Source organism: Notothenia rossii, assembly GCF_949606895.1.
Source record: "Notothenia rossii genome assembly, chromosome: 5".
Classification (NCBI taxonomy): Eukaryota; Metazoa; Chordata; class Actinopteri; order Perciformes; family Nototheniidae; genus Notothenia; species Notothenia rossii.
The window spans coordinates 11,876,244-11,901,476 of NC_136903.1; the positions used below are offsets into that span (position 1 = coordinate 11,876,244).

Genomic DNA, 25,233 nt, shown 5'->3' on the forward strand with positions numbered 1-25,233 from the left:
AAAAAAAAATGTCAAACTTCATTTTTGTTCTGTTTCTTTGCATTGTTACATCTTACATTTATGAAATCTGTTTCTTTTTTTTTAACCTTCAGAGTCCTCCAACAACATTTCCAAAGTCAAGATGTAAGGTTCAAGCTCAGGATGAATGTGTTGAATAGTTTTATATATTTTGTAACAGAACAACAGATCTCTATTATTTTCCTATACTTGCATATTCACCCTCTCTTGTTATCGTGTGTCATGTTTTCCAATGTGAGAAAGGTCTTCCAAAATGGTGACAAAAATTGTCAAATTAAATAAGTACAATATCTAAAACGCAACACTTCTTCAATAGTAGTTTCTGTCCCTGGCTGCTGCACATTCTTAAAGCAGCGCAACAGTTAGTCACCACTTAATTATTCACTAAATTGGACTTAAGAAGAATTAGAATAAAACCAAATCCCCTTTCCCCCACAGAGGAATAGTAAAGCAGACAGCATTATCACAAACCCCTGTCTTGGGATTCAGTCCACTAAGTGAGTTTTTGGATGTGTTGAGAGATATATCCGTGCCATATGTCGCTCTGTTAGGTATCAGAAACCAGAAGGAGGAATTACAGAAGAATGGCGTTTCCCTGGGGGGAGGAAGGGCTGAGGGGGGGAGGAAGAGGGGGAAACCTGCTCTCTGGCTGTGACTGACTGCACTGATACATTTCACAGGGTCTCCCAGAGTCACGCAGCTGTCAGCACAGAGTGATGGGCCATGCCAGGACATGATACACTGATCTAATTAGAGAATAGCTCAAAGACAGTGGAGGAGATTCCAGTTGATCTGTAGTCATGACTCGCTTCCTCTGGGGGATTTTTCGGGTTTACATTTAGCTTTAGATACAACCGTACTAGTTTAAAGTTCACCTATTTTTCATATCTTTTTCACATAAACATGTGTCCCCTCTGCGTTAAGAGATTCTGAAAGTTTCAGGAAAAAAGCTTCCCTCACTTTTTGTCCTGATCCATTTACTGTATATAAAAAACCTGTCTGAAAATGAGCTGATCAGATTTTGGCCACTTTATGATGTCATAACGATTTTTTGGCTTGTGTAACCATTAGCCAATCACCCACCAAGGTAACCCCCCCCCCCCCTCAAAATGTCTACATAAGATCCAAAGTCATGAAAAAAAGCAGCTTTTTGAAAATGTAATCAAAGGCCGAATGCAATCGATCCCGAACGCTGCCAACCGGATTTAGTCAATACACTGTTAACACAACGTTGGGCATCAGGCATCAAACCCCACAAACATTTTTGAAACTCCTGTTTTGATGTGTTCTCTCAATTATTGCAAGGCCCTCCGGAAATCAATATCTCATCTCAGCCCAATGGCAGACTTGGAAAAGGCCTCAGACAAACAGCTAATACTCAGACAATGAAAAAATATGTTCCCAGACCTCAGGTGTTGATGCAGCTGCTGGGCCTTCACACAATAGGGATTGTTTTATATTTTAACATCAAAGGCAGGTAGCAGATGCTCATAGGGAGAATTTACAGCGAGTGGTGAGATATGTAATACAATGTTGTAAATAAAAATACATTTCACAGGATTCTTGGCTTCTGGTTCCCTTTTTATGAACATTTTATAATATTATTTTTGACATGCAATACTATGATATTATTTAAAACTGTCTTTTTAAATACTAAAGCATGACTTAAGTAATAGTATTTTTTCAAAATCTTTTTCGACATACCATATGTTCATATTTCTACATACTATATTATGACTCATTTTTTAAATATACTATTCTATTCCTTTTTTCTTACATGAGACATTTTTCATGTTGTTGAACGTTTTTAAAGGGAATTTTTATTTGAATTTTGAAGTTACAATAATAATTAATTACATTTTTTGTAGCAGAGCAACCACACAACCCGTCAGTTTAATCTGATAACCCCTTGGAGAGGTCCTGACCCCGGCTTGAGAGCCTTAAACCAATTCTGTCTCTTCACTTTCCCTTCCTCAGATTCTTTTATTCAATCTATGACTCATTTTCACAAATAGATGTTCTGTAAACTAATCCTGCTGGGGAACAGAACACATAACAAATTCAAATTGTTTCCCACTGGCATAAATCAAGCAGCGGACCCTCCCCGAGCCGTCCTCATACTAATCTGAGCCGGGTGCCATGTGTATGCCGGCTATATATTCAAGAGACCTTGTGGAGATAGTATCATTATTTCTCGTATCGCCCGTATTAATTGGGTCAGCAGCTGCAAGAAGCTTGACCTGTGCTGTTGCTTGGCAACCATTTCCCAAGCATATAAAAAAAACGAGAACTTTTCTTGATAACCAATTCAGCAACCTTGTTTTAAGACTTTCTGATGTTATTGAATAAAACAACGGGGTCAAAAAAGCTCCATAGGGTATATAACAAATGTATTAATTTATTGTCAACACAAGGTTCAACAGACATACATTGAGCAAACACTGACAAAAGATTTACTCTGCTTTAAGTAAAAAGCACAAACACAAAGGGACTGAAGGAAGTGTCAGCTTTGCAACACAATTCAATGAAAACAACAAAAAGAGGAAGGCCTCACCTAAACACAATACATAACAAACAGATTACACTCTTCAAGTCCAGAGAACTGCTGGCCTTTGGTGAGACACTAATATCTAATGTCCTCAAAGAGCTGTAATGTATAAAAGGATAATTACAGAAGCAAATGCTGCAAACCAATTATGCTAAATAAATTGACCTCTTCACAGAATGGCCTTTGTCAAAAAACAAGTCTGGCAAACACCTACGCCCTCCTCAAGCCTCAAGTGCACACAGACACACAACATGCACTATTTTGTATGAAACATCCTTTACAGACATAAATACACACCTCCACAATGTACCCCCACACACACAAAGGCGGCCACACACACACACACACACACACACACACACACACACACACACACACACACACACACACACACACACACACACACACACACACACACACACACACACACACACACACACACACACACACACACACACACACACACACACACACACACACACACACACACACACACACACACACACACGCGCACGTAAGGAGTCGGGGGTGTGAAACCGTAATAATAATAATTACGTTTTACAGTATTAAATATAATAAATTAACACATAAAAAATATGTTACGCTGATTAACTATTCAATTCATTAATTCGAGGCACATTTAGTTGGTGTATTAATTAACTTTTTAAAGAAATGTTAGCAGTGTGCCACCTAAAAATGAAATCCAACACACAGAGAAGCTGCTCTGATTGGTCAGACTCCTGCCAATACATGGGAGCTGACCAATCAGAGATCAGACAGCTGCTGCTTATAAGATAAGATAAGATAAGATGAACCTAATTCAGTTGTACAAAGCAGCAACAGGGTAAGCGTGAAAACACATGACAGCAAAGATTCACACAGATTAATAAAATCAAAAATAAATAAAATCAAGATTTTTTTTTAAATGATAATAATAATAAGAACACATCTCAAAATAACATAAACATGTCTTTGAATTTGAGCAACTGCGAAATGAAAACTGTAAATGGAAAGAAGCAGACACATTAAAAGTAAGATGCATCATGATAGGCAGATACTGTATCATGGAAAGACAGAAAAGGAAAATGGAGTCATTAATGATTAAAGTGAAATTATGCAGGACTCTGTAACTTCTGGCGGCACACCCCAGGCTCATTACTTATAATAATGTTTGAACAAAACTCTGTCACAACTGTGTTAGGAAGCAAAAGATGGGGTTAGTGTTTGATATTTCCCTGTTTTTGGGGAATCCTTTTCCAGGACATTATAGTACATTACAGTCCATTATAATGCAGAGTGGTGCAATAACACATAATATCATTCCACTCTGTCTATCATGAATATAGCTCCTTTAAATTAGCATATCATCTTATGCAGCATTATTTGTTGAGAACACTTAAACATGTTGTATCTTTGGTCAAATTACTTTTACTTATTGAAAGTGCCACACCTAAAAAAACATCAGTTAGTAATTTGGTAATTGAGTTAGTATTTGCACTTCACAGAAAAAACTGAAGGGCATGCTTTTTGGACCAAAAACTGCCAATATACTGTATATGAGATTTGGTAGCATAGGAGAATATGTGGAAAGGCAGTGAATATTTTTCAAGCCAGATAAATGCTGAAGGTTTCAGTTGCGTTTGAACATCATATATTATTTTTTTTAACACTAGGATAATGTATAAATAAATAAATAAGTCTTCATGCATTTACCATGTCTGAAAATACTGCTTCTAAACCTTTTAAGGTTTATCTAGAGATAAAGAAATCCTGAGCTTTGGAGCAGAAGCCTCCTCTGCACTTCAATGGCGTGTTTATGCCGAGGGCAAAACCACCCTTCTGACTGTGTTGGTATTCAGTCCAGATGCAGCGGCCACACGAGCAATCATGAGGTGGATTGTTGGTTAGCTATTTGATCCTAGCTGATTGCATTTAATAGTAACTAACATCAAATTTGAGGATATGAATGTTTGACGCAGTGGGTTGTGCGCATGTGTTCGCACCAGGGGGTCGCAGGTTCAAACCCCACTGCAGTCAGCATGTCGTTGTGTCCCTGGGCAAGACACTTCACCCCAAATTGCTCCTGTGGGTATTGAGTATGTAAGTTGCTTTGGATGAAAGCGTCTAACAAGTAACATGTAATGTAATGTAGGTCATCAATGTTCATAACCATGTCATTTAACAAGAAGTTGACGATTGACGTCACATGATAATAAATTAAAATGATAAAATAAGGTAACAATTGTCCAGTTGATACATAAATAAGACGTTAAAGCATACTGTAACTTGGACATCTTCCATTTTGTTGCCTATAGTAGCATAGACTGAATACGTTTCAGTCTGTATCTGGTTATATATGAAATATCAAGGCACTAGTGTAGCTGTAACATCGGTGTGATACGATAAACTCCACCCGGCTGCAATGTCATGACTGTATAAATACTCCTCTGGTATATAGGCACCACAATGGCTTCCCCGTGACAAAATTGAATTATGAAAATGCAAAACCCGAGCGAGCACCATGTCAATTAAAAGTTTTGCATTCTGTGTTTGTTATCAGACTCGGTGCTGTTTAAAAAATAGATTTAGAAAAATATATTCAAACAAATACAGCCATCAGGACTGGCCTTTGTGATCATGGAACATCACTTTGTCCATATTTTCCAAATCTCATGAACAGTTTTTTGTCAACTTCTGCTGAAGCTTGGTCTTTGTCCAAGGAACAAGAGACGTCTTAAGATGTTGACCGACTGAATCTTGAGCTCTCCTTTATAAATGAAGTTTCAGGAGTTCATGAGGTCACGGAGAGAGTTTGTGGACATCAAAAGAGACCGCTGGTTCCTCCTGCTCCGCGCTGTCAATCACGATGCTCGGATGTGTTTCCTGGGTCTCCATGGAGATAGTTGAGTTCGTAGAGGGCGTCGCTCCGAAATGTTGCCCGTCCACCGAGAGAAGCATTGGCGTTCCGATTCGTTTCAGACTGTCACTCATGTTCATGGGCACCTCTTCTGGCGTCACGCCCATCTCTTTGCTGTACTCGGACGGCGACTTCCTCTTTATCCTCTCGTACGACTTGTCCGGGTTTTCCGGGAACGTCTCGCTGTCCTGAAATCGCCCGAACCACCAAACGAAGAACCCGAAGAGGAAGAACGCAGCCAGGCTGGGGATGAAGGCCAGGCACTTGATGTCCAGGCCGGATCCGGTCCAGCGGCTGTGGAGGAACATGTCCCGCTCCACGTAGGTTAGGTTGCTGTCGGGATTGATGTTGGTGGAGCGCCACTCGTAGGTGAGAGTGCTCCGGTTGAAGAACTGGAGAGTCTCTGGTTCCTCCACCGTGAAGATCTTCTCACCGGGGCCCACATACTGACCGTACTCGTAGGGCTGGTAGAAGATCTGGTTCTTCCACATGTTCAGGTCCAGGATCAGCACGAGGAAGATGATACCGTAGTTGAACCACTTACCTGTAAGGAGACATTCTGTTAGATCACAAACAAGGCTATCTTTGAGAGAAGGTTAAGAGAAAAACAACACATTGATGTATAGCACATATAAATACAAACGAGATATAGAGGGCAGAGGCAGACAGACGGATATGCTGTCACATTTATTTTTATCAGGAACTCCCCTCCCTCTGCATATAACCGGGCATTGAGACACAGACCCATTTGTAAGCGCTACTCCCTCAACAGTATCTTCTAACGAGATCACTACATTACCACGAGACAGCCACCTCCTCAGGTTGACTGATAGCAGGCAGATGTCTCCCGGGGTATACGTGACACCTCTCCCTTTACCCTCCCTGAGATACGCCGTTAATACGCTTTTAGCTAAACCAATCACGTCGCATCGGAGCCATTTCCATAATGCTTAATGGATATGCAATGCATTAGGGTTAACAACCTCTTGCGAATCACTGAACGTTTGAACAGCTTAACATTTAGCACGGGAACATTGGTTTTGCCTTCTCTTTATGGTCGTGAGTCAGCGTGTGCACGCGGCGGAACAAAATGGAGAAAGCGGGAAGGTGGTTACGAATGGGAAATACACTCGCTCGCCGAGAACATTAAGACGCGGAGACGGGAAAGACGATGAGCGATGCGACTCGCACGGCAGGGTGGAACATGAGGAACGGGAAGCACATTTGCAGCGGTGGAGCCACCTGTGTGTCAGATCGCTACACATGTATTATAAATGGATGCTGTGGTTTAATCATCAAACTGTTTCCCATATAGAGGGAAATGGAAAAATAGAGCAGGGAGAAAACTAGACCAAATTCTACGTTTTTCTATACCGTGGACATTTCCTCTTTCTTCTGCTATTTAATCAGGTTATTTCTGCTGGGTAATCACAAACAATACGGGTGATATTTGATTAAACTATTGAGTAAAGGTAGAGGGTTTCCCAAGAAACAATGAGATGACCCTGTGCTTTGTATGCAGCAGCAGTGCACGTGTCGGCATGTACCTGTGATATGGATGTGGTACTCCTCTTTAAAGATACTCTTGCAGAGAGGAAGCTTGACCTTCACATGCGTAGTTGACATTCCTGGAAGATTCATATCCAGGTCACCCATGAAGTGCGGGAACTCCCAGTCCTGAAACACACACACACACAAGCATATCAATGTACCTTGTGACTGTGATAATGTCTCCGCTGTAGAAAACTGAAGACATCCAAATATCCACATCCTCATGATAAATGTCCGCCATGTATTGTGCTTTATTGGTTGTTGAGCAATGCCTTTCTCATATAAGCTGATGTTCAGTCCCTGTGGAGTGTCCTCGTGCACTGACTGGAGGTCAGACCTGGTGCCAGCTGCTGTTGACTACGCTGTGTGTTTACAGGACTTTGGAGTGTTCTAATGTGCACTGGGATTTCAACATGTCAAAACACATCAACACGCAACCAAACCTGACATTTAGAAGCTGCCCATGCCTTGTGGTGCCACTTAGCTCTTTTTGAGTGTGGTTATATTTGGTGGCTAATCAGCAGTCACTACCCTGATGAGGTGCATATGAAAAACTGAAAAATAAATACAGAAAAATAAAAGGCAAGAGAATGTAGATAGCACAATGTTCTCAAAATCCCTTCGTCAATAAAAATTCAACTTTTATTGTGCTTGTTTACATTGTGATCAGTTTTGTGAATAACTAGTTTCCCTTCAATACAATGTAAATGGGTTACTTAGCCTAAATCATAAAGAACACTTACTATTGAGTTAATCTGAAAGACCTCCTACATGTTGGTACATATGCTTCAGTTAGTGTGTTCAAAAGATAAATAATGTGTGTAATATGTTAAATTGTTTCATAGAATAATGATTTGCAACATCCAATAAGAACATGTTTTAAAAAAATCTGATGCTGAAGGTGTTTCCTTAAATAAAAATGTAATTGTACAAAATTGAAAATAAGGCCATATTATCTTTATTTTACAGTAAGTAAATTCTTACTTTTAAAACTGAAATGTGTACTACACAAACTGTATTTATCAACTTTGCATAATGAAGGGTGTAATTAAACTGGCAAACACAGATGAAACAAATGAAAATCACTCTGATAGCGATGAAAATGTAAATGTTTCAGAAACATTTCCTTCCACTGAGCTGACTTTATCATCTCGCATAGGAGCTTTTATCACTATTACAGCAAAAAAAGCACACATAATCTTAGAATTTTTATATTAGCAATATTTCCCCTCGGTTATCATTATTTGCACAGAGCTACGGCTTCACATTACCATGTTACACTCCATGTATCCTCATGTGATCCAGAGTCTCCCATGGCTACATATATGAACAGCATAACAGCTTGCTGATGGTCCCCTGGATATTAATTAAGTCATCCACTCCTCTTCCATATCTGCAGTATCTGTTGCTATAGCACTAACAGGCATGGTATTCAAGTCATGCACCTCTATCCCAGAATATAATGAGTCTCCAAGACATATATGGGAAGAGTAATTTGATAGTGTGAATACAGGCATATGATCCCCATATGTAAATGTGTATATGCATATACACAAAGGGCATAGATATCTGACATTCAGCTGGGAGAAACGGTACAATTATGCTCGAAAATAGGAAAAAAAAAGTCAAACCCAGCTTGGAGGCAAATCCTGGCAGGTCATTAATTGGGGAATTAATTAGTTTGAGAACAACAACAACCAGATTTTCTCATGGAGGTGAGAGATTAACAATGGCACCCTGTGCTCCAAGATGGAGGCGAATGGAGCTGTTGGGAGAGTGGCGGATTTTATCGAAAGGTGGAATGTAGCGTCGACCTCCAGTGCTTGGGCCGTGTAACAGCGCAGTCCAACTAAATCATAAATAACTGTTGTAAATGTGTTCTCTGTACACAGTGCAGAAAATGAAAAGTGCCTGTCGTAAACAAATCTATGTGAGCGGGGAGTGATATACCAGCAAGTCAGAGGGAGAGGGAGTCACTGGTCCAGACTGTCTAAGGGAGTCAAACGGAGATGTCAAAATAGGGAGCGTTTCCTTAATGTCACATCAGATTTGTGTTTTTATTTCTAAAAAGGCTGGCCACAGCAAGACATTGGCATCTTTGCCAGAAAACGCATGCAGACTATAAGCTGTTTCTGTATATCTGCATAATCACAATAATTGGGTAAATGAATGAGAAAAACACCAGTGAGAAGTAATTACAGGCCAGAGCGGCCTCAAGCCCTTCTTATACAGTAATAATGAAAAGTCACTTTTAGTGGTGCAGTTGCTCTAACACATATTTCCATAGGAATACTATTAGTGCAGTTGCCAGGTTTCTGTGGAATGGTGTATTTATAACACTAGAAGATGTTCTCCCTTTAATTTGTAGGCTTTTATTAATTAGCATAATCAACCGAGTAGAAACATATATTTAGTGGATACCAAATATTAGTCTTGTCCTCTAATACCCACCAACAAGGCCTTGTGAAATATGTTCATTAAACATTTGGAGGAGCCCTGTTGAATTAGGCTGGCAGTCAAACCCCATACATGATTGGCCGGCATTACTGGCTCCGGGCGTAAAAAAACAACAGGAGAAAAAAAAACGCTTTTTCCCACTCTCTTTCCGCTTCAATACGCAGATATGTGGTTATGCCCAGACAAACACATTTGCATATGCATGAGCCACTGACACAGGCTTTATTGATTTACACTCTCCTGTGGGAGGGAGGACATTGGCTGGGAAAAAAAAAAGTGGGGAAAGTGAGAAAAACTCTTGTGAGTCATCATTAAAGAAAGTAAACCAGGCTCACAGGGGAGTAGGGGAGTAAAGGGTGAGTTCATGGCTGAGGCCTGGGAGAGAGGGACGGAGGGACCGACAGAGAGGAGATGTAAAGAATTAAAAGCGTTTGTATGTCTATATATTTGTGGGTGTATACATGTGCGTGTGCATGTGTTTGTGTGAATGCCAACTGAGAGTGATCAAACACCCGTCTCTGTGCCGCAGTGCCCCATTGATGAATAGCAGGGGAGGGAGGGGAACTGGCAAGATGGGTAGAGGAATAAGCCAAGAGAAGTCCCAGATCCCTTCTTTTAATTGGCCACAGGGGAGCGGTCTACCTGCATGACAATGAGAAGGTCGAAAACCAAGATGAAGGAGGCCAGGAAGGCCCTGGAGACCTCGTCACTGGGCAGGAAGCCGCGGTTCAGGTTGTCCCAGCTGATCCAGTCCGTACTGATGACCAGAACCACCACCGAGGTCAGAGTGATGAGCACAGTCCTGCAGAGGAGAGGAGGTCAAATAAAGAGAAATAAGACGAGAGTAGAGGAAGGATTGGCAGCAGGAAGGAAGCAAGGAAAGGGAAGGAATGCAGAATAGAGGAAAGGAAGGAGGGGGGCAGAGGGGAAAAGAAAGGAGAGGAAAGGAAAAGGGAATGAAAAAAGAGCCAAGGGGAGGGGATGATAGGAGGGGAAGTAAAAAAGAGGCAAGCAGTGAAGGGGATATAAATCAATGTTTGACACACATTCAAAATGAGACGGGCCATGAAAAAACGTTAACATATCTATAAAGAAGAAGATGTGAACAGTTAATTGTGTCTATCTTGGAAGACAAAGAGCTCCAGTTCCTTTCCTACGTCAAAAGCAAAAATAGGTAGATAAATCGGTCGATTCTGTTCCTCTGCTCAGACTCAATAATGTGTTGAAGAACGATTTTACCTGGATTTGAAAAATGGCAGAAGATAAAGCTTCGAGGAAGATGAATGTTCAAGGAGGAAAGAAGTGTCTGTTTGTGGATGCAGAAACAATGCCATTCAAAACGCTACTGCATATATATACATTTCCATGTATTTCCATATTTAACATGAGCCAAAGTATCTTTTACCTGCATGCAGTGATTGCTGTGGGTTTTTTCTGAAATCGTTCACACTCTCTGAATTGTGTTTGTGTCACGCTGCTGTAGTCCTGCCTTCACTGTTTACTGGGAAATGTCCCATATGAAGAATGGCACATTGAGGAAAGGGCTGGTATTATTCTCCACTGTGCATTGTGTCTCAATGTCACCCTGTGATTGCTGTGCTGTTGCGAGCATTCTCACACCACACATCGGCTGGCTGCATTGCAGATAGTGAATGCCAGCTCATATCCCATTTCAAATGTATGGGAGAAGCTTTTAAAGGGGTTTTATTATTCCGCTGTGGGAGTCCTTTGCCTCCATTTTTGGCATTGTCCTCTACGATTCGTCCCTGACCCCTTCGGCGCATTATGATAAGATACATCCAGCAACGCATTTATCAAATCATATTTCAAGCTCTGAGTTTCAAACGAAAGCTTGTCAAATCCGGCATTGATTGTGACGGTGTGAGTCGGGCCATGTGTCAATAAAATGAAGGGCTGCAGAAAAAGTCACAGAACAATTTGACTGCTTGCATTTTAATTGCAGGTGAATCGATGCGGCGATAGGACATGTTAAACAATGCGGCCACACTGAATGTGAAGTGTGAGACCTCTCTGTGTAAATATCAAACAGATGTCAAACTGTTTCAACCGCAATGTCTTCTTTAAACCCTTCACTTCTCACCATGACCCTGAAATGAATCACTGAGAGGCGTTCACATGTCGTGTTTGACTGACAGCTCTGAGCCACTCTGGTGAATGAACGCCGCTGGGACCGTGCACTGGTGGTGAAATGCATCTAAACGGGGAACGCTCCTACTGGCTGTCTGGTAATGGGCATATCAGACGTGGTTTGCAGCATTTGTTTAGCAGTTATTTAAGGGTCACAGCTTGTGGTAGGAAAGTAAGAAAGCAGGGTTATGGTTTGCCCCGTGACCTTGCTGTGTCCATTGATTTTCTCCCTGTTCTCCTAATTAAAGGTGCTGACACTGAGTGAGGGAAGATTAACACGGCTATTGACTGTGTGTAACCCTGCGGAGGGCTGGAGAGAACACATAACACACACTTATGAATACACACACACTTATGAATATGAATACACACACACACACACACACACACACACACACACACACACACACACACACACACACACACACACACACACACACACACACACACACACACACACACACACACACACACACACACACACACACACACACACACACACACACACACACACACACACACACACACACACACACACACACACACACACACACACACACACACACACACACACACTTTCAGTAGCCAGTAGCCAGAGACATTTATAAAAATCTTATTATGTGCAAAAAAGATACACATGGTCTCATTGACAGTTTATCTTGATGAGAACATACCAGAAGAGAACAATCCGGTTGTTGCCTTGTTTCCAGAACCTTCTGGCTGCTTTGCCCCAGTCTGGGTAGTGCTGATCCTGGAGCATCATATCTGTCACCTGCAGAAAGAAACGTGCGTATCACTTCATTATTTATGAAGATTAGATTTAGAGGAAGTAAGGACAGATTATTTTAACAAATTGTAGGCAAACAGCTTTACTTTGACTAGACCTGGCTGTGTTCAAAGTAACAACATATTCCTACAGTACGAGTAAAGTTATGTGAAGCATTAAATCTTGTTTGTGTAATTGGTAAAAAAAAACTAAGTGCAAAAAGGGCTTTACAGGAGTGGTTAATGCCTCCCATTTCGTTGTGAGGTGCAGTTACCTCCTGGAAGTCACTTTTCACCTTTTTTTTCCGAATTTGACATACAAGATACAACGTGTTAATTAGGGAGCTTGAGAGTCACCGGTAAATCATTTTTTACAATTTTGTACAGAGACAGGCTTTTTGAGTTTCCCCCTGCTTTTAGTCTTTGTGCCAAGCTAAGGTAATCATCTCCCAGACAAGGCTCCATATTTAATGGACAGACAGAAGCCTGAGAGTCCTGACCTCACTAATGCGGGAACAAAATATTGTAAAAACAGTGACAGTGTGTAATGGCTGATATTCATAAATCCACCTCCAAGTCACTCAAACATTTCAATTAGAATCTGTTTTAATAATACATATTATTATAACATATTATCAAAGTATTAAATAATTGAATAACACAAAATCTGTGATTACACATTAATGACTTGTCATTGCCTTTAAGAAATATCGACTTGTTTCAATATGAATGTTGTGGTTGTACCTGTCTTTCACTGCCTCTAACATCTGATAATGTTATTACTACTATAGATAGTAGATGTTCTGATTGATACAGAGAGCATTTTAAACACAAGTATGAAATATTCCACTATATTCTTTGTGTGGAGCCACTGCAGAAGCAAGGTCAGTTCGTCAATAAAGCGCCTCACTGCAGAAACTGTAGCTCGTGTTGAAAGAGGATTTGAATCAGGCAATGTATGAGATGTTTTCGCCGTTGCAGCGTTGCAAAAACAGACACTTCCTGTTCACTCATCTGGGGAAGACACACTGTAAATCTGCTGGGCGGAGGAGACACAGAGGTCATCTTCAAAGTGCCTTGTTGAATTAATCGAATGTAAAAACCTTGTGAGTAATTTCTGGAATCAGCACTTTGCCTTGGCCCAACTTACTCTCCTTTCTCACACACACACACACACACCTCTGTCTCCCCGATTCACCTTCTCACTTACTGCCTCCCCCACGCCTCCCTTCTGACCAGACTACATTTCCCCTTCACCTCAGTGTCTTACTCCCTCTTATCCCTCCTCCTCCTCCCCCTCCTCCCCCTCTCTCTTCTCTGCAGTATGTACTGTGGAATACTAATGTGAGCGGTGAGGGAGCATGTCAAGTTGTCTCAGCTGTGAGCATGTCGGTGCCAGAGCTCCACTCCTCCCACCACAGGTAGTCCACTCCCGCTGGAGCTCTCCTCCTCTCTTTATGTTGACAAATGAACAAAGGTAGATCTCTACACACCAACAAACTCTCTCCTCCCTCCCGCCCCCTGTGCATTCATTGTTCCCTTTGACCCTTCTTAGATCAAACCGCATGTTACTCTAAAGATTTGGTATTAGATTGATCTGGATGCGCACAGGGCTTTCAGTGTGTGCGTTACATCAGCGGAGAGGATATACCTGGCCTAGTAATTAGAAAAGTGTGTGACTAATAGCTTCATTTTGCATTTCATATATGATTTTGATATATTCAAAAATAACATTTTTGATCTTTGATGGAAACTTTGTAGAGAACTGAGGATGAATAAAGGATAGTCTTGAATGCCATCAGTGGGGCAATGAATCATCTACACAGTTTGGCGTGAGCAGATGATACCGGAGGAAAGCCATTGTTACTAATTAGCTCATTTAAAAGGGTGTATCAAATGTACTTTAGCTCTTAAAGCGTATCTCCAATGTATCCCTTCAGACTTATCTATCTAATATCAGATGAGGCTAAACTTTCATCAGCATAATGCCAAGATTACTTCATGAGGTATAGATGAAAAGATGGTAGGGATGGGAAAATTAAGAAGAATTAGCATTCCTATGTGCTAACATCGGCATTTTAACAAGCCTGCAGCTAGCCATTAGCTACGGGGTCGGTGACTGTTTTGCACTTTTAGAATGTTAAAATGCAAGTGTTTGGCAAATTAACATAGGCCTACTACTATTTAGTGAGGGCTTGGTATCAAATATTAATACTTTTTGTACCAACATAAAAAACAATTACTTGTTACAATTTCTAAAATATGACAATGTGGCCTATTAATAAATAGAAAAACATGGTTAAAGTTCTAATGGTAAGGTATGGGAAAACAAATTAGCATTAGCATGCTAATGTTTAGCATTCTCTAAACAACAACAGCTGGAAGGTGTTGATTAATTATGGTTATTAAATTAAGAGTTATTAGTGTCAAACAAGTGGTAAATTGCAACCTGTCGGAGCTGCATGGTAAGAGAAGCGTTCACTAAAATCACTTTGGATTCGTCATCTGGGGACCATGAATATTTACAAGTTACAATACCAAGCTGCTAGCATGGCTAAAAGAGAATTGTATACAAATGTGTTTTTGATATTGTAGAATTGAATGTTTAAATTAAATACTACCTTTTAATAAATGCAACACTATCTATTGTTTAGGCCTCAAGAGTTGAGATCTCACCATCCACGCTGTGACAAAGTCTCCCATCCACGTCCCCACGGCAGCAATCTTCATAAAGCTCTCATTCCTGATGCCCATGTAATCTGTCACCAAGTGAGGCCTGAGAGGAAAGAAGACAAAGAGTGAAAAGGACATAAAAAGTGAAGTACATGTTAAGAGGGTAGTAAAAGGAGACAGAAAGGGAGAGGTGGCTACACGACTGACAAAAAGATCCAGCAGAGGGGGAGTCAGTGCAGGGCCAAAGAGAAAATGGTCACTGCCGCTAAGTATCATGATGCTAGCTGTCAGAGACGATCAATATCAATCTGCTCCTGTGAAAACAATAAGCGATGGCTCTACCTTCCATAAAGCCCCGAGGATTGTAAACAATTTACACCGGGCGCGTTGGAATCAAAGCATTATCATCGCTTTCATTTGGTCTCGTAGTGTTCGGCAAATTATCCATTTGTTTGGCAAATTTGTCGCATGTCTAGTTGATTTCAAATCAACACTGCCATCCCAAAGAGATCCCCCCCGATAATGCACTAGATCTGAGTGAGCTCAGTTAACAACCACTGCAGCAGCACAGAAACAAAACATAGACTAGGTCAAGACAAGCCATTAGAGAAACAATCTCACATGCAATAGTATTTGATAAGAAATGACATGCTTTTCTTTGGAGTCCTAGTTACTCCTTCATCTCTGAACAGTAAGTGAAGATGAGAAGCTTTTGTTCAGCACTGCAAAACCACCCACTCAACACACTCTCTCACACACACACCACATCAGTCTATTTTCTCCAGGTAATAGCACAGGGAGGGAGGAAAAGTGGGTCACTCGCCTCCTATATGGGACCTGTTCCCGAGGAGAGAGGAGAACAGAGGGGAGCGAGGAGGCCTGTTTGATCTCCTGGCAGCTAGTGTCTTAGAGGCTGAGTGGAGCAGGTGGGCACCCATCACCTCCCCCCGGAGCTCCATCTCATCCCACCCCCACAGGTCACACTCATGAATACAATAGATGGCGATGGATAGGGCTGTGGCTTTGCTTTCAAAGGGTCGTATTTGAAGTCAATAGCTCCATTCGTCTTTGTTTTCCCCCGGTCATTTTCTGGCCAGCAGCAAACAGCAATACAAATGTTTTCTATTGCAGAGAGGGCTCTGGAAAATCTCGCCTACTGCCTTGCTGGTGAACAGTTCATTTCCTCTCTCTCTCTTTCTCTCTCTCTCTCTCTCTCTCTAATGTCTCTCCATGCCCTTGATGGTTTCTTTTAATTTCATTTTTTAGCTGATTGCATTAACAGTTCCATTTGGTGTGCTGTTCACTTTGTAAATGAGACGTCTAAACAATCCCTTGAAAAGCAATTGGGGGGTAATCCTTTTAAGCTATTAGTTAATGTAGAGGCTTTAATAGTAGTTCATTTTTTAATTAATGCTAATTGCTCGTGCCTTTTCACATTATTTATGCATCCCGATCTGAAAAGCATAAAAAATGGCCCTAGGGAATACAGAACAATGATGAGTAATTGTGGCAAGCCAACGACCCGAAGCACCAAGTACCTGTTTACTGCATTGTGTGAGGGGCGCTCCTCCTTGGAAGGAAACATTATAAATCATATGTCGTCAATGCAGCATGCATTTAAAAGATTTGACAGCGTTTTATTGACGGAAACGTGCAGCAGCGCAGGTGACGTATTGCATTGCTCAGGACCGCAAATAAAAAGGCCTTGATTGGAATGGAGATTTATATCTGCATTAAGTCAGTTAGACATTCTGAGGCTTGGCATTGCTCCAGTGTTCCCTTTGGGAGTCATTTACCCGCTGCAAATGTCTGATCGATACTTCTGGAAATGCTGCCTGCTGGCACCACGCGCTCAGCTTTAATACGATTTTTAAATAACCCGCCGCCAACCCTTGCACTTCTCACATATTTAATTGGGAAAATGTTACCCCTGTGCGGAGAGAGGGGGGGTTTCATTTTTTATTTTTCAGCAGAGCACCTATGATGAGTTTGGGGACTCTTTGCACGGCATGATCAGAGGCAGAATTCTCTGACTTATTCATGCTGACTGAAAATGTAATGGCCTTTAGAGCCGGATGACCTAATGAGAGAATTCAGTGTAGTGGAACATCAGTACAGTAGCACCATGAATAATCAGCCCCAAAATGGCTCCCGTGGCTTAATCGCAGAGCCAGTGGCAGTGTCAGTGCCAGCCGGCCGGCTCAGCCAGACCCCCGTCCCCCCCCGCCCCCTCCCTCTGAGGAGTGTTATCAGGTTTCCAACACTTGTTCACAGACAAATATTCAAGGACAATTCATTGCCTTCCAAAGTCTTGTTCCATCATTTTTCGAGAAATTACAATTTTGCGCTTTAGAGGGTAAAGAGTTGTAGAGCTAAGAGTTTGGACGTTACCCTTGGTTGACATTAACCACTTTAAAAGGCCATGTTTAACTGTGGCAATAAAGCTTTCATCTGCAGGATCATTAAATGTTTATGATGCTTTATTATCTATAGTGCTAAGTAATCAGTTATGATTTTGAGGTGGCTCAGTTATTAATTGGGGTTGGTACTATAATATCTATCTCACTCTATTTTTATTTGGATAAAGCTCAAGCTTCTGATGGTACTCAGATGTTATGTCTGCTCAACAAACACATGTTCGCATAATAATCCTTCCATCCAAATTCAATCCTGTCAAACTATTGCTATTCTCATCATACCATGGGTCACCTACTGTGCACCTGATTGTTTTTTCATAATGACATAAGCTACATTAGTGTTTTATAATGAGTTTTGCTTGACCCTTTTTCTATATTATTGTATTGCAGCTAGTTATATATAGTGCATATTAATAATGTCCAGCAATGTGGAACTGCAACAAATTAGTTTTCTTTCAGTATGGACTTATATGTTGGTTATCTTAATTTGAAAAACAACATGCTTGTTTTTATATTAGCGTTTCAACTACCCACACTGCAGCATACTGTAGTGCCAAAAACACTTTTGCAATGTCATGCTTTGCTATAAACCAAGCACTTTGTACTGCTCCATAGATCCATCGATTTAAAGAAAAAAGCTTATGGTTTGATTTTTTTTTTTTTTTAAGGAAGTCTCAACTCAAAGATTGACTTGGCCTATAAAAGCCCTGATAGTTGAGGTTATACAACAGACTGCTGAGCTTTCACTACTCTGAGTCATCAATACTCTAATTTCCATTATATTCTTTCACCGTCCATTTGGAAGTATAGGCCTCTGAGCTGGGGTTTATCAACTTGTATTCTCTGTCAGACACCCAGTGATTTAGTGACTGGCAATTGAGTGACCTCCTCTAACCTGTAAATGCTGGATTCATTCAGAACATTCAATTGCGACCTTGGCTCTCTCCACATTGAAATGCATTGCCTGTCCCCTCTTCGAGCACAACGTCCTATTTACAGTATACAACGCTGAGCAGCAGTGGTTACCAGGGAGCATAAAGCTGTCACTACAAACTCTCTTCACCTCGACTATTGCATCTCTCAAGGCGACTTTCAAACTTCAATCTTAATTCATCACTCAGCACAGAAGAAGCACATCTACTGTATTACACTGGCTGGAGATTGAGTCCTTCTGTCCTTATCATTACCCTGGCTCATGAATAGGAGTGAATGCAATCAGGCAGTGTGCTTGACAGCCCTGTATCGGGCCCTGCAGTCACATTTTGCTGGCATTTGAACCAAAAAGGGGTTGAAAACCAAGTCTCCATGTTTAACATCAGTTCCCCTACAAGTCCTTTAATTAATAATATAATAATAATAATAATAATAATAATAATAATAATAATAATAATAATAATAATAGCTTAGATTTATATAGCGCCTTTCATGGGACCCAAGGTCGCTTTACAAGGACGAACAGGACAAAACAAACATAACAAAACAAAAGGCAATCAGACAACCAGTCAGACAGACACAAACAACAACAAATCTGTCGGTTATAAACTGTTCAAAGAGGCTTATTTCTTTTCTTTTTTTTCAAGTCTTTTTATTTCATTATAGTTTACAATAATCGATGCCATTTCATATATTGTAATATTACAGTACACTCACTACACTCCCCCCTCCCTCCCTCCACCCGCACATGCCCACACTGACAAAGAGGCTTATTTCTGATCTAACACCCCTATAAGGTCGTCATTATACATATTTGATATTTAAAACCGTTACAAATCACTGTTGTAAGAAATAAATCTGTGACCTCTTCGTGCCCATTCAAGCCAAGTTTTGGTTAAGGGACAAAAACAAGTTTGCTTAGGCAATCATCAAGCTTAAGGCTGTTATCGTACTACTACTAATTAAGGTTAGGAGATCGTAGTCTTTATGGCTGCAGTAATAACCACTTTAAGGTTAGGGAACAATGGTGGTCGCGGTAAAAGGAAATCAATATTGATTGATGGTAGGATACGGGACACTGACAGTAGTCCCTTGAGTTTAAGTCCGACCTTTTGTCAACCCGTCCATGGACCCCGACCTATTTCCTCTGCGAAATGTGTCCCTCTTTGATAAAGTCAACGCACTTCATCCTTTGCGACGAATGGACAAGACTCACTTTTGTTTGCTCATCCAAACACCATATTCTGGTTTTATAACAACCATCAGTGTCCTCCATGTTTGCTGGCGTTTTCCCAATCCAATGTAAATGTTTATAAACTGAAATTGAAGTGAGTCTGAGGATGAGAAGGAGACACAGATACACGACGCAGACGATCAGAAACCAGGACAATATTAGATTCATGTAAACTGGGACATGAATATAGGTTATTTTATGTTTCATGTAAACGTCACATCCTGAATATGATAATGTAAAAGGGCTAATTTCAAAGATACCTTCAATATTTTCATGTTTATACATATCGTGACTGTCCTGTATAGTGTCGATAGGCTAGTCTTTTTTCAAACTGTGTGACATGCCCATGTTTAAAAAAACATTGTACATGGAGGTGATGCATCAAAACGCAGGAACTGATATATTATTCGTTATTTATATTTATTGAAACATGAGGAATGAGTGTGGCTGCGTGTTATTACACACAAACATGAACACATGCATGGACAATCTATCTTTCCTGCTATAACACCCCTCCCCTGCATCCATGTACGCTGACACTCACATTCATCTATAATACAATACATATCGTATATCCCCAGTGGAGGCCCACTGCTGTCAAGGTTATGATGTTTATTGTTTACAATGTGGCTGTTTCTCTTTATATGACAGTGAGGTATGTGGAGGACCTGGGCTGCAGCCACTGCTGAAGCCCCCCCCCTCTCTGTCCCAGAAAACATCAGGGTAATATAATCAGAGAGGAAGTGACTGACTTCACCGCTTCATACAGATCACACACTGTTTCAGACGTATTCTGAGAGACATTAGTTTTGAGGGAAAGCTCTACTCTAACTAAAGACTTGTTAAATACGTAATGACTCATTTTTGAGATACCAACATAATGTGCATGTAGGAGTGTGAAAGACAGCAGCAGATTTGCCGTGTGGGTGTGTGAAAGTACGAGAGAGGCAGAGTGAGGAAGGGAACGAAAAAATGATCAATGAATTTACACTGCAAGACTTTTAATGGGATTTAGGAAGAGCAACAGGTTTTTTTACAATTTAGCTAATAGTAAATCTGTACCATTGCATTTTAAAATATTATGCAATATTAAGCAAATCAGTTCATTTAAAAAAGATTATTTTTGAAATAGATTAATATAACAGTTATTTTCCCAGATTAAGCTTTTGCTCTACAAATGTAAGAAACAAGTGATTTTCAGAAATGCTTTAGACCGAACAAAATATTTGTTGTTTTATCTGAAATGCCAATGAACTTAACATTTTCATCACAGACAAAACACAATTACCACAAATGTCACAATTGCTTAGCAAAGAGCACAGCATGGTTGCAGATCATTCTTGTTTTCAGACACAAACTCATTATACTAGATATACAATACAACACTTCAAAGACTACTTTGTATGTGCTTAAAAATCAAATAAAAAGAAAATATGTTCAATAATCCATGTCTTTCAATTGAATAATCATTGTATCTTGTGATATTAATTACACTACTAATTAAAATGACTAATGAAATCAAATGACTGTAACACACTACTGCCCAGGACTGACTACAGTTTTATAGTTTGTCTGTATCTATATTTAAAGTGAACACAGACATGCTGTACTGTAGACAGCAGCAAGTCTCATGTGTGATTGCATGCAACAGGAGGCATCTACATACCGCAACACGCTATTTATTCAGCCTTTTAAATCCACTTGTTCATGGAATTACCCCAGCTTAGTGCCAGACAAGCAAACAGACAGAGGAGGGGGACTAGCATGCAAGCGGCACAAAGGATCATGGTAAACAAAAGACAAATACCCTCGTATGATGGGGTCTAATCCCGCTCAGGGTATCACTGTTGTCAAATGCCACTTCCATCCCTCCCTGCTCCTCATCAAAGCTATCCACCAAATGCAAACCTTCCACCGCCCCTTGCTCTGCCCAGATTACCCCTCTTATCCCGCCTATCCTGACATCCATCTGTGTCTCCTTTACTGGGTAACAAACACAAATACACAAGTCATTTTACAGCTGTACTGTCCTACTGAAGCTCCCCATCACCCCCCCTCCCTCCCTCCCTCCTTCCACCTTCACTTACTTTACCACCCCCTTTCTCTATATTAGTCGTGATTAATGTGCACGCCACGCATTGGGCCGTCTTAATTAAATAACACCATCTAATTAGCGGCTGATTTCGGCTGGTAATGGCGCCGTAAGATGGTGGAATGGGATTGTGCGGCGTGACAAAACATTCATGAAGTCCGTCAAACTCCCTGGGCGGTCACACTCCCCTGGTTTCACACAAACAACCCCCCTCCTAATCTGACAGTTACATTAAAATGCAAATGGCCCAGATGCGAGGGTCTGGTAACAAGTGTGGCTTACAGCTCCCAGGGTGCCTCAGCGGACGGGATTTTCCTCCCTGATATGACACATGCCAGGTAACAGGTTGATAGCTGTTGACCTAGAAGGGGCTGTTTAAATATTGGCTCAGTTGGACATGTGTAAGATTACGCAGTCTGGAAATCTGTTTGAGCTGAGAGATAATGGCTTTGATGAAATCATTTTACTAATCATGAATAAATACTTGTCACCCAAAAAGATATACAATCTCTCTTCAGTGATTGTTTACATTCCTGATGTCGCGGTTTATCTTCCTCCCATGTGGATGTATTGCTAGTTTTAATTAAATACTGCAAATGAATGAACTGCTTTTCCTTCCTGGAAAAGATTGTCCCACTCTTGACCTAACAATCAACATCGGCACCTCTATTGTTTCCCCGACTCAGACTGCAAGGAATCTGGGTGTGACCCTAGATAACAAACTGTCCTTCACTGCTAACATCGCTGCTACAACCCGCTGCTGTAGAAACACTCTTTACAACATCAGGAGGATACGACTAGAATCCACTTCAAGACACTGGTACTTGCGTACCATGCTGTGAATGGATCTGGCCCTTCCTACATCCAGGACATGGTTAAACCGTACACCCCAGCACGTGCACTCCGCTCTGCATCAGCCAAACAGCTCGCTACACCCGCACTGCGAGAGGGACCCAAGTTCCCATCAGCAAAAACACGTCAGTTTGCTATCCTGGCTCTAAAATGGTGGAATGAGCTCCCCATTGAAATCAGGACAGCAGAAAGCTTACACATCTTCCGGCACAGACTGAAAACTCATCTCTTTCGACTCCACTTCGAGCAATAGAATTACTATCAAAGCACTTATATACTAATAAAGGGCTGGCTTATCTAAAGCCAGTTGAGTAGCACTTGTAAATGTTTTGTCTCTATGAAACCTGATGTACTTATATGATTCTGTTTTATTCAAGTTTGTATTTTGTTGGTCGAACGCACTTATTGTAAGCCGCTTTGGATAAAAGCGTCAGCTAAATGCAATGTAATGTAAAAATCAAGCTCAAGACCCGCTGAAAGGTCAAAGAAAATGAAAGCATATTAATGAGCGCAGAGATGGGCAACATATACAGCAAACACAAACACCCCGCAGCGCACACACACACACACACACACACACACACACACACACACACACACACACACACACACACACACACACACACACACACACACACACACACACACACACACACACACACACACACACACACACACACACACACACACACACACACACACACACACACACACACACACACACACACACACACACACACACAATCTCCCTCTCCTACACACACGCTAACTAACTTGAACAAGGTGTGAGACGTGAACAATATGTGCGTGGTGTGTGTGTGTGCGGGAGTGTGTGTCTTGCCACCAGAGAGCGTAGCCTGCAGTGTACCATCATGGCTACATGTCAAAGAAAGCTAACCCATGCCAAAATACCAACCCTTTAAAAGCCCTTGGAATTAATAATACCTCACAGCGGCTTGTTCTTTCATTACAAATGAAAAGGAAAAACACCATTCACTCCCACAGAGGGGCAGCTACAGTCACAAAGGGATATTGTACTTTGCCTTTGTGCAGTGGCTAAGAGAAAACTACTACAGCCTCACTGCGGGGTGAGGGACTGGTAGTGTGGGGGCGATGCAAATAGGGTTTGGACATGAATCAAAAGACTTAAGTTTCACTGCATCATCAGGGCTGGAGCACTTCTCCCGCTCCCCCCCAGACTCCCATCCTCTCAGCCACATTTCTGCCCACTCTGCTGCATTCATGCTATCGCAGCCCGGAGAACGTCTTCGGAGGGGCATCCTGGCAGAGTGTGAACATTGCTCTTACATGTCGGTCTTGAACAGAGATGTGAACACTAATGGTTTTTGGCAGGGCCCGGGTCCTCAGTGGACACACTGCTGGAACAGAAAGAAAACAAGCGGGGAAAAGCAGGGCAGGATGGGAGGTTTTTTTTTGGACAAGTGCAGAATAAGAGCAGGTGTCTTGGCAGCGGCGCGTTGACTCGCTTTACAACAGCACCATCTGTCTTCGCGAGGAGAGACTTACAACGTTGAGTGAGTGATGTGACTGCTCAACACACAACCATGCATATAATGACGGATGAGTTTTAGTGTTGTGTCAGCCAGTTTAATGGTTTAATACGCTCTCTTGGTTGCTACTTTTTATATCTTGACAAGTGATGCGTCTAATACGAGCAGAGTGACTTGCACATGTTGGATGGATATCAATTATATATCATATTATAAATTATATATTATGTCTCTCAAAAATGTCTGAGTAACTCATTATTTTTCCTTAAGTATTATCCGAATGTCATCTAGTCAGACATTCCTCACAGCAAAGAAAAAGCAATGACAGACTCAAAAGGGCCCCATTTCTCAACATTTCAAGGCGGGAATGAGAGGCAGTAAAAATGAAACCTCGGTGTGACAGATGCACTGAGTGTAGTTGCGACTGCAAATGTAACTTTTCCCTGAGCAAGCAACATATGTTGTCTCGGCGGACCTGCTCCTCACTGCTCAGCTGCCTTTTTTTTCTCGGCCGACCAGAGAGAACGGACAAGATGGATGCCGGTGTCACAGCGCTGGCCGGAGTGACAGATGGGCTGATTATACAAACTCATCCCTCTGGCCAAAGAAAAACACCTCGCCTGCAAGCTAATAGCCTTCATCTGCCTGCACCCTATGGATAGCTAGTGCTTGTTGTTAATATGGAAAAGCATCACTGTATAGACAGATCCCATTATAGCCTTGGACTCTCTCTTGACAGCTTGCACCTGAATAGACACCTGCCACTGTTTTTTTACAGCCCAAAATGTTAAATCACCTCGGAGTGACCTCGCGTGTGGCTGGCTGGCTTCAAGGGCATGTTTTCCTTCCTCTAGACAGACACTTTGCAAATGCATAAACGGATTCCTGTCACAGGTTTGATGTGTGGGTGTCAGGCTCTGCAGTGCGCAGTGTTTCCCCAGCAGGTAAGCTGGGGCAACAGGAGCGAAGAAACAAGGCACCGACTGCGAGACATGGCAAAAAAAGTCTTGGATTTTAGCCAGAGAGGTGTCACAAAATAAGTCAAGATCATGGGAGAATAAGAGTGGGTGCTGGAGGTGATCTTTCAGGATTAACCACCCTCCTATTGCCTGCTCCT

The 25,233-nt window shown here is 41.4% G+C and overlaps 1 protein-coding gene across 2 annotated transcripts in view; it reads right to left on the reverse strand.

Annotated features, from left to right (window-relative positions):
- Positions 1-2,387: 2,387 nt before the first annotated feature.
- tmem117 (transmembrane protein 117) overlaps positions 2,388-25,233 on the reverse strand; it is a 42,620-nt gene continuing 19,774 nt past the window's right edge. For both annotated transcript variants that reach the window (XM_079683540.1, XM_079683541.1), the window contains 5 exons: positions 15,081-15,180; positions 12,314-12,411; positions 10,134-10,293; positions 7,031-7,160; positions 2,388-6,027 (listed from right to left, as the gene is read on the reverse strand). In XM_079683540.1, the coding sequence (XP_079539666.1) occupies positions 5,366-6,027; positions 7,031-7,160; positions 10,134-10,293; positions 12,314-12,411; positions 15,081-15,180 (1,150 nt within the window). In that variant the 3' untranslated portion in view covers positions 2,388-5,365. The remainder of the gene's footprint in view (positions 6,028-7,030; positions 7,161-10,133; positions 10,294-12,313; positions 12,412-15,080; positions 15,181-25,233) is intronic.